The 15,422-nt window shown below is 36.9% G+C and overlaps 1 protein-coding gene across 1 annotated transcript; it reads left to right on the top strand.

Annotated features, from left to right (window-relative positions):
* The first annotated feature begins 59 nt into the window (after nt 1-59).
* Nucleotides 60-13,643, top strand: COPS5 (COP9 signalosome subunit 5). The gene is made up of 8 exons (XM_082499693.1): nt 60-350; nt 479-713; nt 3,355-3,483; nt 4,704-4,769; nt 6,102-6,187; nt 9,073-9,184; nt 9,978-10,126; nt 13,241-13,643. Exons 1-8 carry the CDS (start codon nt 193-195, stop codon nt 13,323-13,325), a joined length of 1,020 nt encoding a protein of 339 aa, XP_082355819.1. The 5' UTR covers nt 60-192; the 3' UTR covers nt 13,326-13,643.
* Nucleotides 13,644-15,422: the final 1,779 nt, after the last annotated feature.

The raw sequence follows: 15,422 nt of genomic DNA, 5'->3' as shown, positions 1-15,422 counted from the left end.
GGCGCGTCCCGCCTCTCCAGACTCGCAGCCGCTGGGGGCGCCGCGCCGCCCGCCCTGGGCCTGCGCGGACCGTACCACCGGCTCCCCCCCCCCTTCCCCTCCGCAACATACACACACCCCCCAGCCCCGCCTGGCTTGGTTCCGCCAGCGGCCCGGTGAGGCGGGCCAAGGCCGGGCCCGGTGCGGGGGGTGATGGCGGCGGCGGGGAGCGGCGCCTCCGGGAGCGGGATGGCGCAGAAGACGTGGGAGTTGGCCAACAACATGCAGGAGGCGCAGAGCATCGATGAGATCTACAAGTACGACCGCAAGCAGCAGCAGGAGATCCTGGCAGCCAAGCCCTGGACCAAAGAGTGAGTGAGGGCCGGGCCGGGCCGGGCCGGGCCGGGTGGTGGGGCCGGTGGGGCGGGCGGCGAGGGCCTGAGGCGACGGCCGAGCGGCGGGGCCGCCCCTGATGGCCTCCGTGCCCTCTGTTTTGTAGCCACCATTACTTCAAGTACTGCAAGATCTCGGCGCTGGCCCTGCTGAAGATGGTGATGCACGCCAGGTCGGGGGGCAACCTGGAGGTGATGGGGCTCATGCTGGGCAAGGTGGACGGGGAGACGATGATCATCATGGACAGCTTCGCCCTGCCGGTGGAGGGCACCGAGACTCGCGTCAACGCTCAGGCGGCCGCCTACGAGTACATGGCTGCCTACATTGAAAACGCAAAGCAGGTGAGGAGAAGTGGCTGAAGGTGTTTCTCTCCCCCCATGGTGTGGCTGCGGATCTGGTAAGATAATCGTGCAGGAGCATATTCTGGGGTTTGCAGGCTTGCCTGCCTCCCCTCCTCCCACAGCGATAACGTTGTTGTCCAGTTGCTCTGTTTCTTGTTAAATGTGGCTAAAAGAGCTGTGTCAGCAGCAAGGAACACAGGGCCCTCTAAACATTTTCACATACACGTTTCCATGTTTTATAGTAGGTTATCAAGTACTGAATTCTCCTTTTCTTTGTAAATTATTTTCATTGCTCAGGAAGTGTTTCTGTGGCTGCAGCTGGTGGCTTGGGGATGGAGCAAGGAGGGAGTGTGTTTCTAAAATAACTGATACAATACATATTTCTAAAAACAGGATGCAAAATTAAGTATAAAATATGTATGTGTCAGAGATACTGTTTGTAGATCAGGAATATGACATTCTTACCTTCTTGCTTTCTGAAGTTTTACTGCATGGACGTACTGCTGTTTTCCATAAAAATACAGAAAACACATTTATGAAGGAATAAGTAAGTTGCAGTGTAACTTAGTTATTCATAATTTTGAAACTTAGATGAACTGACTCAAATGTCTGTTCTCTGTCTTCGTCACCCTGTATTCAGGGATCCGCATTATATTAAGCCTGACTATGCAGTAAAACTCTCACATGCAGAAGGATAACAGAAATATGAATCTGCTTTGTGGCTGATGTAGAAACCAGCACGGCACATCAGAGCACCTACCAATGTGCTGCTTCCAATACAGGGCAATCCTATACTATGCATAACCACTGAAATATCTCTAACTCTCCAAGCGCAAATAGTTTTGAGGCCCAGTTTACCCTTTACTTTTTCTTTAATCCTTGGAGCTGAAATAAAAGGTCCCTACTTACTCACTGGAGATCACAGAGCAGTATTTGGGTTATTTTGGAGAGTAGTACTTACGTTCACAGCCTTATGTGCAGTTAGAGATATTTAAATAGATGTGAATTGGGTCAGATCATAACATCAGAAAAGATTAAACATAATCCAGAAGTATTCTGGGACTTTTTTTAGTAATTCATCCATGTTTATGAGAAAAAATAGAAATTATGTATTTAATCTAGTTCCTTTTATATGGAAACTATTAATGTTATGATGCTAATACTGTTGTTGAAGAAAAGTAGGTAACTTTAAAAGATGTCTTTGCCTAAAGATATATTCATACTATCCAATTCTTAGGTAGAAATAATGGCTTTCAAAATAGGATGTGTATCACATAAAATTAGTATTTTTATATACAGTTAGTTCTTATGTTCTAGACAATCCAGGTTTATGTAGGAGTACTCACGTAAGAAATAGGTTTTTTTAGTTGTTTCTATTGTACAGTTTTATTTATAATTTCACAATTTTGCAATTGAACTTGTGTGCAAACATAATAACTCAGCTTTATTGGTGCTCTGGGAGGGTTTGCATGTTGGCTGTTCCACATTTGATTTTGGCAAGTAGCTGTTCCTGGAATAACTCTTTTTAATATTACATTGCAAGTTTATATATTCCCCTGCATAAGTACTTCACGTGCCAATGTTCCAGTTATTTGCTTCTCCATGGGCACAATCTAGTGTTGATACAATCAAAATGTGTTATTTGGCTTTGAAAAATAACACATGATCTTTAGTGTTATGTTGGTCTCTTTATTATGGGAGTTGTAAAGAAAATACAAATGTTATTCACCAATTAAAAAACAAGTGTTCCATTCAATAGACAGTTGGTGTCTCATTTTTCTCTTTTAACCTTCTTGACGTATTCAGTGTTTGGCAAAACCAAGCAGGCAATGCATCCAAACACACAACTCTCAGTTAAGAACTGGTATATAGGGTCATACCAAAATTATTCAGCTCAGTATGGAGCAACCAGTAAGCAATTCCTGAGATCAGATTACAAAATTAGGTGCGATGAGTGTTTGTTTTCCTGGGGTTTTTTGGTTTTCTCTGTTTTCCTTCCAGTATTTGTATGGATAGCAAGGGTATTATTTGGAAGCTCCTATTTTGAGTTTTTCTCACCCTAAAAATCCCCAAAATTTATCTTTTGGCTTTTGGAGCATGCTCTACTAGTAATTTCTGTCACTTCTGATGTTCAAAAACATGCCTCAAGTTATTTTTTAAACCTACCAATAATCTCTCTCTATGCCTCTGAGATGTGTTGCTGTACTAAATAAAGAACATCCATTCTCTACTGACATACCATACGTTATATGACATTATATACACTTATGTCATATCCACACTAAAAAATTTCTCATCCACGCTGAGGAGTCCCAGCTTACTTACTGTCTCACCATGGGGGATCTCTTCTATACTTTGGCTGTCATTGAAGAAGGAGCTACTGGCTCTTTGGAGTTCTTTATTATGTGGTAGCAGCTGTAACAGAGAATGCTAATACTACAGATTGTATGGTTTCTAGAAAATAGTTTAGCAAAATGAGGTTTAATATTTAGTTTAGTATCAGTAAGCATTGCAGGCTATGTGTGTGTTCTTTTTTTATCCTCTCGTCATATTGTAATGTGCTGGAAGGCCCAATAGAGGGCAGCGGATACTTTCGGAATGGAGATTTAACACTGGGCTTGTTTTCCTTCACCGCTGTTAGGTTGGTCGTCTAGAAAATGCAATTGGCTGGTATCACAGTCACCCCGGCTATGGCTGCTGGCTCTCTGGGATCGACGTCAGTACCCAGATGCTTAATCAGCAATTTCAAGAACCCTTTGTAGCAGTGGTTGTAAGTACTGCCTGATAGTTGATAAAACTGCATAGCAAATTATGGGGGGGGGGGGATAATTTTTAGATTTGTGTCTGTTAACGTTCTAGCAGTGTGTATTTTGCATGACAGAAGTATTAGATCCAAATTTTAAATTGGTATTGCTCCTTTTGTTTTGTTGGCCACATAGTAGTCAAAGTAGTAGTATTGCTATACTGAGGCCATTTTCACTGCATTGTTCCAAGTATGGTAGCTCTGTAGAAATCCATACTTTGCTCTTAACTTAAAGTTCTACTTCTGAAAAAAAACCCAACGTATTGAGCAATCCATATTCAGCCTCTTGCAACAGAACAAAAATCTGTTTCTTTTGTTTTCTTTGTTGCTTTTCCTATCAAAATAGAGCAAGGCACATTCACAGAGTTCTGTTACTTTGCAGCTAAGATGCCTTTTAAATTAAATCAATGGTATAGTACAAGGTGGAAGGAAATCTATCTTTGAATAAAAAGTCTGAAGAAACTCTTTGGGCCCTTCAGGATCTTCCAGGCTTCAGATCAAAAAGTAAACCTTAGTTTAAGTACTACTTGTATAACTATTGCTACTGAAGGAAATAAAGGAAAAAACACTGAAATAATTTAGAATGAATATAGCTCTGATGGAAGAATTACCTTAGAAAAGGATAAATCACCCTTAAAAAGTATTTGCTCCATGTAAGTTCTCCTATGTTGTGACATAATTTCACAGATTCAAGACACTTTCCTTGGGACTTCTTTTTTTCTTTTTCTTTTTTTTTTTTCCTTCTTTTTTTTCCTTTTTTTAATTACTTTTAAAATTAAATAGGGCATTAGTAAATGTGTTAACAAGAAGATTCCTTCATAAGTTTTCTGTATTTTCCACCAAAATACAGCAGATCACAATAATACTTTTTCTTAGCCTCTAGTGGTTATAAGATTAAAATGAAGATTTTTATTATGGTTTATTGATTGCTCTTAAGTGCAGTTTCTTTAAAGTATTTGGGAAATAAGGAAAATGAGTTTGAAAAAATGGTCCATAGAAGGCTATTGATATTCTCATCTTTTTAGAGAGTCTCATACCAACAGATTCCATCTGAAAAAGTACAGTTTATGGTAAAACTAATACAATTTGCTCTAATTACATTTCTGAACTAAAACTCCTTTAACTTTTATTTATGCCTATAGTAATTTATAAAATGCATATAACAAGCTTTACCTACATTTCTACAGATTGATCCAACAAGAACAATATCTGCAGGAAAAGTAAATCTTGGAGCATTTAGGACATATCCTAAGGTAAACTGTAAAAATTATCTAGTGTGTGATCACTAAACTGTCTTTAAATAAGTAATAGATTGGTTCTAAAGATTACTGCAGTTTGATCATCTCACAGTTCAATCAGCTTTGCTGTACTGTGTGCCATTGTTCATTCTAAAAGAAAGATGTGCTGATATACTGGTTATTGTGTGTCTTTGGGTATTGATTCAATTTAGAAAGGTTGACTTCTAGTTTGTTTTTCATAGATTTTTGGCAGTGTTAAATCAAATAGGTTGTCTAGATAGTGGAGCTGTCCTAAAATTATATAGCTCAATACAGCCATTTTTTAATGGATATAGTTGTAGGTGACATTCATCAAAATAGATTTATGTTAATTCTTCTTTATTATTTTTTACGCCTAAATTCAAATGTTGATAGGGTGTTTTATGTGTTGTAATCTGCTTTTCATTTTAGAAAAGCAAGATTCAAAACTATGTACTTAACTCAAATAAATACTATGAATCTTCGTAAAATAATGTACAAAAAATGAATGAATTAAGCAACATGGAAAGATTAGGGTACGAACTAGGAAATCACATATTGGAGATCTAGATCTCCAAATGCAGTCTTTAATTTATAGTTCTGGTGGAGATATAACTGCTATTTAATTTCAATGTAATAAAGTTCAAGTATATCCTTGAAATTTCCAGTTATTATTGACTCATCAAGAACTTCAGTCTGACAGCTGCTAAAACTGTAATTAACAAAAATGTTTGTGAGTTCCCAGTTTCATTCAAGCGTTATTTTTGTGCTGACAAATACACGAGAGATCTTCTTAGAACGGTTTGTGATTCAGGAGAATATTGGCTTCTACAGGCAAAACCACTTCATAAATATTTTAATTTACTAAATAAGTAACTGAAGTTTTAGGCATCCCTAAGGCATATCCAACGTATGGATGTTTCTTTCCTCTTCTCATGTCTTCTGTCTTCCCTCAAAAGAAGATTGAAATCAGTTCCAAGAATAGGTAGAGAAATATTATCTCAGAGAAAGCTCACTCTTTCTTTGATCTAAGAAATGATCATATCATAGCTTGTCATTTTACTTGTTTGAAAAATCTCAACTATGACCACTAGTTTGCTTCCAACGTGCTTTTTGATAGACCTGCAAATGTAATGACTGCTTGTAAAGCCAAATGTAAATCTGAGATCCAAGAAAATTCCAAATTTCAGGTTGTTGGGGGAAATTTCGTTTTCCCTAGGAAAAATAAACTAGAATTGCATAAACTAGAGCTTTTGTGAAGTGCTTTCAAAGAGTTTAGGCATTTTAAAGTCCCCAAATTACTGTCATCTTTGCCCTTTGAATTTTTAGGGCTATAAACCTCCAGATGAAGGTCCCTCTGAATACCAGACTATTCCACTTAATAAAATAGAAGACTTCGGTGTACATTGTAAACAGTAAGTAACATTAAAAACTACTAACTGTAGCACAAGTTCTCATTTTTTGTCTTTAGGTTAGTGATTAATTACAGAATAGTACATTTCTTGGAGTGTTTCAAGTATTGAAGCTCTTTGTTGCTTTAGCACTGTTGTTTTTTTATTGTCATTTATCAGGAGATACTTTAAGGGAGAACTGTTTCAAAGATGAAGATGAACCTGCTTAAAAGCTTTTACAGTTGATTCCTAAACACCTTTAACTAGTGATGCTTTCTTAGGGCAGGGAGGAAAGAATCATATATAGATTTAGTAGCAGGGCCAGGGAGACTAATCTGTCTGCTCCTCTTAGTAGTGGCAAGTGTGGTGCATCTCTCTATCCTGCATCACTGGGCAGTTTTTCAATTGTTGTTAAGATTGTTTCTGTCTTTGGTAGGATTGCAAGGTGCAGCTGCTTTGAGAATAACATCAGCAACAGGAAGGATTACTGCTTTTTCTCTCCTCTAGTTTACTTTCCATGAATTAAAAAGGTAGTTTAGTTTTAACCATTCTTTCTTTAATTGCTCCATCTCCAGCCACGTGTTCCTCACTTCATACCTACATTTACTTATTTGGTGAGGCATTTGTTTTGCCAGCTCAGTCCTCTTATCTGGTCCAGCTTGTGGCAGCACACATGTTCTTGCTTGTTAAGATAAGGTGGGTGGAAAGTAGAGACAGATGTTGGAGTTGCAGTGTTTGCAAAGAACAGCTAAGGAAAGATGGGACCACTTCTTTCAATAACGGCCTAGTTTCAATTCTACTTTCAGATGTTTGACAAGCACTACAGCTTAAGCATCTGTGTACAGAGAACTTGAAGATCTCATTGACAACAGTGCGTCCTGTAGGCTGTTGCATGGTTTTTTCAGGATATTGGTGCATGCACATCTGTTCATCAGTACATTTATAGTTGCATGCAAAGTTTGACCCTGAAAAGATGAAGAAATTAAAACAACTGGGGCTTGGTCTTCCTATCCAATTTGAGGAAAAATCCAGAACAGTAGCTACACAAAAATCTTTGTAGAACTGTAATAATTCCTGCCATTTCAGAGTAGTCCTTATAAGTCTGGCATTGGCCATAAACCCATGCTTTTAAGCATGAAAGGAGGATACATTTTATCCTTTCTTTTTTAGAGCTGGTCAATTTGGGAGAGGTCATTTGATGGTTATTATTTTTTTAAGTTGGAAGTGCTTAATAGTTATCATTGTAATCTCTGTCTCAAGAAGTTGGCTTCTTGTACAAGCCATTTCTTTCCATCCAAACCAAGGAATTATTTTCCATTCTTTCCTAGAAAGAAACAGCAGTTAGGCAAAGAAAGGGAATTTAAACTGGAAATTTGTCATGTTACTGAATTATTGACAATACAAAAGACTAGAGTGGTGGTGTCCTTTCAGTAGTATGGGTAGTCTGACTAAGAACTAAAAGTTTAGGGAACTTGAATGATGATCATAGAACTATAGAATCATTTAGGTTGGAAAAGACCTTTAAGGTCATCGAGTCAAACTCAAACCTAACACTGCCAAGTCCACTGCTAAACCACATCCCTGAGTGCCACATCTACACATCTTTTAAATACCTCCAGGGATGGTGACTCAAACAGTTCCCTGGGCAGCCTGTTCCAATGCTTGATAACTCTTTTGGTGAAGAAATTTTTCCTAATATCCAATCTAAACCTCCCCTGGTGCAACTTGAGGCTATTTCCTCTTGTCCTGTCGCTTGTTACTTGGGATATCAACCCCTACCTCACTACAGCCTCCTTTCAGGTAGTTGTAGAGAGCGATAACATCTCCCCTGAGACTCCTTTTCTCCAGACTAAACAACCCCAGTTCCCTCAGCTGCTCCTCATAAGACTTGTTCTCTAGATCCTTAATGATCCTTTCTGTTTGGAACGCCAGTGACTACTAATGGCTTCATAGTAGCAGTCTGGATAATCTTAGTCAGACTTCTCTCCTTTAGTTCGTGTTCAATGCCCAATATGAAACTGCTTCCATTTAATCTTTTTGAGTAAGTGTATTATGCTATTCCTCAAACAACTTGAATTTCTAACTTTGTATCTGCCACACATCTCTTTGAAGAACTGACTTAGCACCTCGTTTTTCTTAGCATGTGTGAAATAAGGGTATTTGTTCTATCACAGAAATATTAAAAATGTGCTGGTAGATTTTTTAAAGCATTGTTATCTCAGATGGAATTTCTTACAGAAATGCCAAGCAAAATAACTTTCCAGAGAAATCAAGAGATAGTAAGACTATTGATAACCTGCTCAAGAATTCCCTGATTAAAATGAAGTTAAAATTGAAGCTCTCTAACATTGCTGTAATTCACCTATGCTAATGACTTTGCATAGCTCAGCTTTCTATCTGCTTTATTATCTCTTGTGAATTCTATAGCACCACTAAAGCCTGGCTTTCAAAATAGGTGGGGTAGAACATAAGATTATTTGTTTGTAACATTTACCGCTATCAAAAATTCCCAACTGAATTAGAAGTGATATATGCAAAACTGGAGTCATCCATAAGTAACAATTATTACAGTATTGAAGATCCCAAGCATGGAACAGGGCATCATTGCATGGCGTTAAGAAGTTATTAAGAAGATAATTAAAAAAAACCTTGCAATCTTATTAAGAGGAACACAGCAGTATGTGTGGGGATTATGTATACCTGTATTAAAGCTATATATGAAATACCTCTGGAAAGTCTTTTAGAGTTAGAATTGGAACTGAGGGTAACTTTTTTATTGTTTGGTGCTTTGAATTGTTGAAGATATTTGCCATTGATTAGGATTTTTTGAGATGCACGTACTTTGGGTGTCACAGCCAAACAAGGCATTTAAATGGAAGCTTATTTTGTTTGCATGTTTGTTTTTAAAGGTATTATGCTTTAGAAGTCTCATACTTTAAATCATCTTTGGATCGTAAATTGCTTGAGCTTTTGTGGAACAAGTACTGGGTGAACACTCTCAGTTCTTCTAGTTTGCTTACTGTAAGTACCACAGTATGTTATTATGTGCATATGTTAATTCATTTAGTGCTGAAAGCCAGCCTCTACTGCAATATGCTTAATAGGACACTGATAGGTATAGATTCACATTAAGAATCTATTTGTCAGATTATACAAGAAAAGAAGGTTTTCCTAATCATAAATACTAAATGTTCCTTATATCTGCTCTTTAAAAGTAGAAGGTGGGAATAACTTACGTTTAATTTTTCTAAGTTCTCTGTATGCTTAGATTTTGTCTTAAACACCTTTTAACCTTTTATCTCTTTACAGCATTGTAATGAATAGTATGCCTTAAAATAATGGTAGTGAATAACTGAACACTTTATAAAACAAAAAACACCAACAAAAAACCCCAACTAATGGATCTGTTAAAACAAGGTTGCAACCGAAATACTGCAGGTAGACCTTCAATGCAACAGCTCAGCATCAAAACCTTCCTTCTGTAAAAGTCAATTTTATACCTTTCCTCTTGGTCAAAACTAACTGAGTCTTACTTACTCTTTCTTGCTTTCATAACTTAGGGCATGGATAGAAGGTAATAAAGAGTGCCCGTTTCAGGCTTTAGGTATTGAGCATATGGCAGATGTTCAGCTTCTGTTCTCTCAACCACCACTCATGCGCCACTCACGTTCAGTATCATTTCAATTGCAGATATAGGTTAAAAAGTGCAGTACTACAGTCTTAAAGGCTCTTTACAGCTTCTGTTTATTTTGTGTGTAAATGCTTGACTTTATAGCTTAGATTTCAGTATGTTTGTTGCCTTCTTTCTCCTAAGAATGCCGACTACACCACCGGCCAAGTCTTTGATTTGTCTGAAAAATTAGAACAGTCAGAAGCTCAGCTTGGAAGGGGCAGTTTCATACTGGGTTTAGAGACTCATGATAAGAAATCAGAAGACAAACTTGCAAAAGCAACAAGAGACAGGTAAGATAATGCATGCTTGTGTTCTTCCCTGTAAAAAAGTGTTATTTTGTTTTAAACTTTTATCATGACTTTAATTGTAACCTGCCAATTAAATTGTAACCTACCAAGATTATATAGATACGAATGATTAGATTATAGATAGGAATGGGAGACTCCAAATATCACCAGTTATTTTTGAAAGTTTAAGAAAATCTTGCCTTTATTAAACCTACAGTGGCTTTTCAATATTTGTTTCTGGAATAAATTTGACTCTAGTTTATAGTTAATTAAACAAAATCCCTGTTAAATTCTATCAGTATACGGCAAACCAAAAAAGATGTTTTCTGTCAAATGCAAAATGGTAGCATTGCTAGAAAATAGTACATTTTATTTGGCTTGTCAGGTTTAAATGAACAGTAAATAAAAATATTATATATAACACGATTTTAAGAACTAGTGCTCATAGTCAAGTAACTTTTTAGTTTTCACTGGTGTAATACTTTCACTTAAAAATTAAGAACTCCTTTTTTTTCATATTTCTTAATTCATACATCCTTTTTTCTACAAATGAGGGAGTTTGTTGTTGTTTTGTGGTTTTGTTCTGTTTTTAAGAAGTAGATTACAGAAATTCTGGCCTTTATATTTACCTACCTTCCTGATAGCAAATACTTGATATTATCAGTAAGTTCACTTATGATCACTGGGTATACAGCATTATTTCAAAGAAGTTGTAGTGTTTTCCCTCAGTGTTCCTTATATGTTTGTTGGTAATCAGCTCTTTTCTCTTTTGAGCTTTGAAGTCCAAAAGTTCCTTCTCGCTAATACATCTCTCTCCCAATAGTCTTAAGAATTATATGCATGCTTAGTCCATCTATATAATGTTATAGTCACCATTTTTCCAAGTGAAATCTTTAACAAAGGGTAATAGTATCCAACAAGTCATACAGTATCTTGGGCTGTTCAAAAACATTGTATTTGGCAAATTCCAGATTCTGAAAAACAAGTACTGCACAGTATGTGCTAGTACAATCTTGGGTCTGTCTGTGGAGAACACAGGACTCACCTGCAAGCGTCTTAGGAGTGTTCTGAGTGACAGATAATTCCATTTAATAAGGATCAACTGTGTAGAATCCCTTGGAACAGACTGCAAAAATTTAATAATATCTGAGATATTCTACTTTTCAGATCTGGAGGTTTTCTGGTCCTATTCCTCATCATTTTATCCTGATACGTAAAACAGTTTTCTTGTATTCTCTTGTCCCCAACACCCTGCCCCATGTTAACAATATATGCTATAGTACAAACTTTACTAAGAAACTGATTTTTGAGATACCAGATGAGCGGTGAGTTTAATGATAGATAAAAAAAATCAAAAGACAAAAAGAAGGCCTTGTGTGAAGAGACTGATTTGTAAATAAATTACTTGATTTACATCTTGCTTGGTACAACTCAGGTGAACACGGGCTTTGCCTTGGCAGAGAGAGGATTAAGCTTGTGTTGGATAAGCCTTTGTTCCACAGTAAGCAGCAGGGAATATCTGCAAATGTAATATGGTAATTGCTAGATAGAATCAGAGTTGCTGTTGTGCTAGCGTCTTCTGTGCATTTATTTCCTTGTTATGGAAAGTTAACAGCTCTTACTAGTTTTCTTACTAGCTCTTACAGGGTGGGGTTGACTTTATAGAAGTTAGTACCCGTTTAGACTATTCCAGTTGCAGAACACATTTGCAATGGAGTTAAAGCTGTTGTTAACTCACAATAGTCAGGTTAGGTGATACCTCCCAGTTCCTGTACTGAAACAGTTACTATAGCAATGCTTTAAAGACATGAGAAGGACGGAGTTTCTGACAAGTTTGCTTTGATTTTGACCTGTTTGGTGTCCCATAGTACTGACTGCATTTTATTTTCACATTACTCTTACATGCTTACAGTTATTCTAAGAAATAACTCCTCGTCTGATCATCCTACCGTATTATTTCTTGCAGCATTTCTAGAGATTTGTCTTTTCTGTTTTTATTTAGTCATCATTAGTAGTTTGTTTATAAATTGTAAGGCTGGAAGGGATTGTTGTTGTCATCAGTTCTGCTTTCCTGTGTAACAGAGGCTACTATAGTTCCCAAAATTGATTGTAACGCTTTTACAGATGCATGTTTTTCTTCAACTAATAATCTTTCCTAAGAAAAGACAGTAGAAGACTTGTGCAGACACCAGGACAATTGATTCAGCGGCACCTAAATTACTTTCAAGAAATAAGGTCGCAGAGTTTGCTAAAGGATTATTGGGTATACCTGTTTTAGGAAAAATAATCCTGTAAGACATTAGCATAAAGGTGCTTACACTTACCTATATGATATCTTCTGTTATTGTACATACATATCTCTCAGAGCCGTTTTCTAAGAGTACCTATGCATTAGCCAGACTGTGCTTCCTTTGCCTAGGATTCCTTTATCTGTCTAGTAGTAATTTGTCCCTATTTTCCATGCCTTCAGGACTGATACATCTTTCGCATTTGTATATTCTGTTTTGAGACATTTTCATTTGTTAGTTTGACACTACATCCCCCTAAGCCAGGCACACTGGAGGAAACTTGGATCAATAGGAATCCTCTCAGCTGTTTGGGGTTTTCTACATTATGTATTTTGACTAATAACTCATCCTCATTAACTATAAACTCATCCTTTAATGTTCTCTGTAAAGTTTCTTAGAGGAGCTATGGTTACTGTGCACCATTGGCCTGGGGTTGGGCAAAGGAGATAAGGTAGAGAACAGGGAGAGCCTTCAGGTATTGATAACAGCTGCTAACTCCATTCCTCCAGGGATTTTTTTATTTATTTTTTCAGTTCAGATGACCACAGACCTCACTTGCTATTGTTAATGTAAAATGTCCTAAATTGCCAGACAAAGCTTTCTGGAATTGTACTATGTGTGTATAGTGCTCATCAGTTTGCTTTTTAAGTAACAAAAAGCTATTGGCAACAATGGCTAAATTGCTGTGTGTGACTTTTCCTTTCTGGACAGTTGTTAAGATTCATGGGGTTATGGGCACCCTGAACTTCCAAAACAGCTGAGTATCTTCAAATAAAATGACAGTTCGGTTCAGTGTTTGGCCAACATTGAATTTATGCTTGTTTTTCAGCTGCAAGACCACCATAGAAGCTATACATGGATTGATGTCTCAGGTTATTAAGGATAAACTTTTTAATCAAATTAATATAGCTTGAAGTGCATCACCAGCTGATATGTATCTCCAAAGCAGAAAAAGTCATGGTTTCTTTCGCTTGGACTTGTTCAATTTGAGAAATGAAGCTGAAGTGGAAAATTATTCATTTAATTTGTAGTACTTTAATATTTCCCACCTGTCTGAGCAGTTTTAAAGAACAAAATGTTCTGAAATATAGTGCGACTTTTTGGTCTTTATCATAAAACACACAACCAGTTTGGAGAATTGTTCCAGAAGAAAAATACATGTGACGTACTGGATTTTGCTCTTAGGTATTTATCTCTATTATCCAACTGCAATAAAACAATTTTGAAAATGAGCAAGTGTTTTGGAGCTTGAATTTTTTGGCAAACATTCATCTACTCTTATTCTTTTTCTTATTATTCCGTAGAAAAGTTCTGTCCGCTTAGTTAGATTAGATAGGTAACCTATGCAGTATAAGAAGTTTGTTTCTCAGATTTTCATTTCTGTGTTTAATTTTAAGAATTGAAATCCCATTTGTTTATCTTTTAACAAGTTATTAAATCTGATGGAGCCTTTCCTGATTTAGTTTTACTGGTCCAGCCAGAAATGGTTCCAGTTCCGCAATGAATCTAATAATACAGTTTATATACCATTATTTATTATTTTTTTCCCACTCATCTCCTATTGCTTGTCATAGTCAGTTGTTGCACGTGAAGGAACAAAATGAAAAATTATCATCTCTGAAATGCACATTAGGCTAATTTAGGGCCACAGATACCAAAATGCATTAATCATAATTGTTGGCATACAACATGGTGCTGCTGCAGGGCTGATCTAAGTTTGTTTTGGAGGCTTTCATACTGCATTCCAATAATTCAAGATGTTTGGATTTCTTTTAAGTTTTTATCCTTAATCCTGAGTTTCCTGGGGTTTTTGGAATGTTTACTTTTGGGATACTTACAACATGCTTTATATAATATGCCATTATGCCTTACACCTTAAGTAACTGATAATCCTTTTCAACTTTAACTCTGCCTTGATGTGGGATTTTGTTTTTGTTTTGGTCTGGAAATTTTAACTGCTATTACTCATTTGGTGCTTTTCATCCAAGTGGACTCCAGTGTATTTGAAGCTAAGATGCAAGTTATACAATGGAAACTTATCATTCAGCAGGGAAATGCAGATGCCCTGAAGCAGAAATTCATCAAGAGTTTTAAAGCAGCAGCATCCAACAGGATAGGAAAAACGCATTTAATCAGAGCTAGTAAAGTTGAGATAATTATAAGATGTGCAGTTTGATGGGAGAACAATTTTATGCTTCTTCCAGCATGGCAATGGTGGTGGGGAGAAGAAAGTTCTGGTATTTTAATATTCAAAGCTATTAATTTTCTTGGAAATGGCAGCAGTATACTTCTGTTTAAGCAAGCACAGTACATAAGCCCCCAGCTGCACCTTTTTAAGTTCAAGGAAGACACAGTGAGTGTACCCGGCCAGTAACTTTTCCTACTTATTTTTTTCTGCAGGTGTTTGTGAGACTTTAAATTTTAGCACACAGCCATTGTCGCACTCAGTATGTGTTTACACAAAGAAGTACGCTTCTTTTATGAGATAAATACCTATTAGAAAATATAACCTATGTTGCCACTTCATAGAATTCTCTTTGCATAACATGATCCAAAAGTTTTGGACATGTTGTATCTACCTGAAATATAAAAGAATAGTTTAATCTCATATTAGTCTATTTAGTATATTTAAACTGTTCTCGTTTGCGACAGCTGTGAGCTGAAATTTCATGCATGTAGGCTCAGGCTGAATGTTTTCAGTCACAGTTGGCTTTAAAATACCAAGTTGTTTTACAAATGTCATGGTTTGGGCCATGACACCACTATAGCATTATGAACGCTGATGTTTGAATGCTGATGTAAACCGTTGTCCATCAAGTTACATGTGTTGTTACTTGCTGAGCATATAGTGTTATAACTCAGTTTAAAATCATACATGTGTGGCTGTACCTGTGGCCTATATAGGATCCTTTCTGCAGTGCTTGAGAACCAAAATAACAATGCGCTTGTCTTTGATCAGACATTTTTAATGCTAATTCTGCCTTAACTGAGAGAATTCCATGCATTGAAAA

The sequence above is a fragment of the Vanellus vanellus genome (genome assembly GCF_965231255.1).
Source record: "Vanellus vanellus genome assembly, chromosome: 2".
In the NCBI taxonomy this organism is placed as follows: domain Eukaryota; kingdom Metazoa; phylum Chordata; class Aves; order Charadriiformes; family Charadriidae; genus Vanellus; species Vanellus vanellus.
The sequence above is the reverse complement of the archived record's forward strand: the minus strand, read 5'-3'. Positions and strand labels throughout refer to the sequence as shown.

Coding starts and splice junctions, on each gene's coding strand:
- COPS5 (XM_082499693.1), top strand. CDS start 193: ATGGCGGCGGCGGGGAGCGGCGCCTCCGGGAGCGGGATGGCGCAGAAG. Junction 3,484..4,703: donor AACCCTTTGTAGCAGTGGTT/GTAAGTACTGCC, acceptor ACATTTCTACAG/ATTGATCCAACAAGAACAAT. Junction 6,188..9,072: donor TTCGGTGTACATTGTAAACA/GTAAGTAACATT, acceptor TTGTTTTTAAAG/GTATTATGCTTTAGAAGTCT.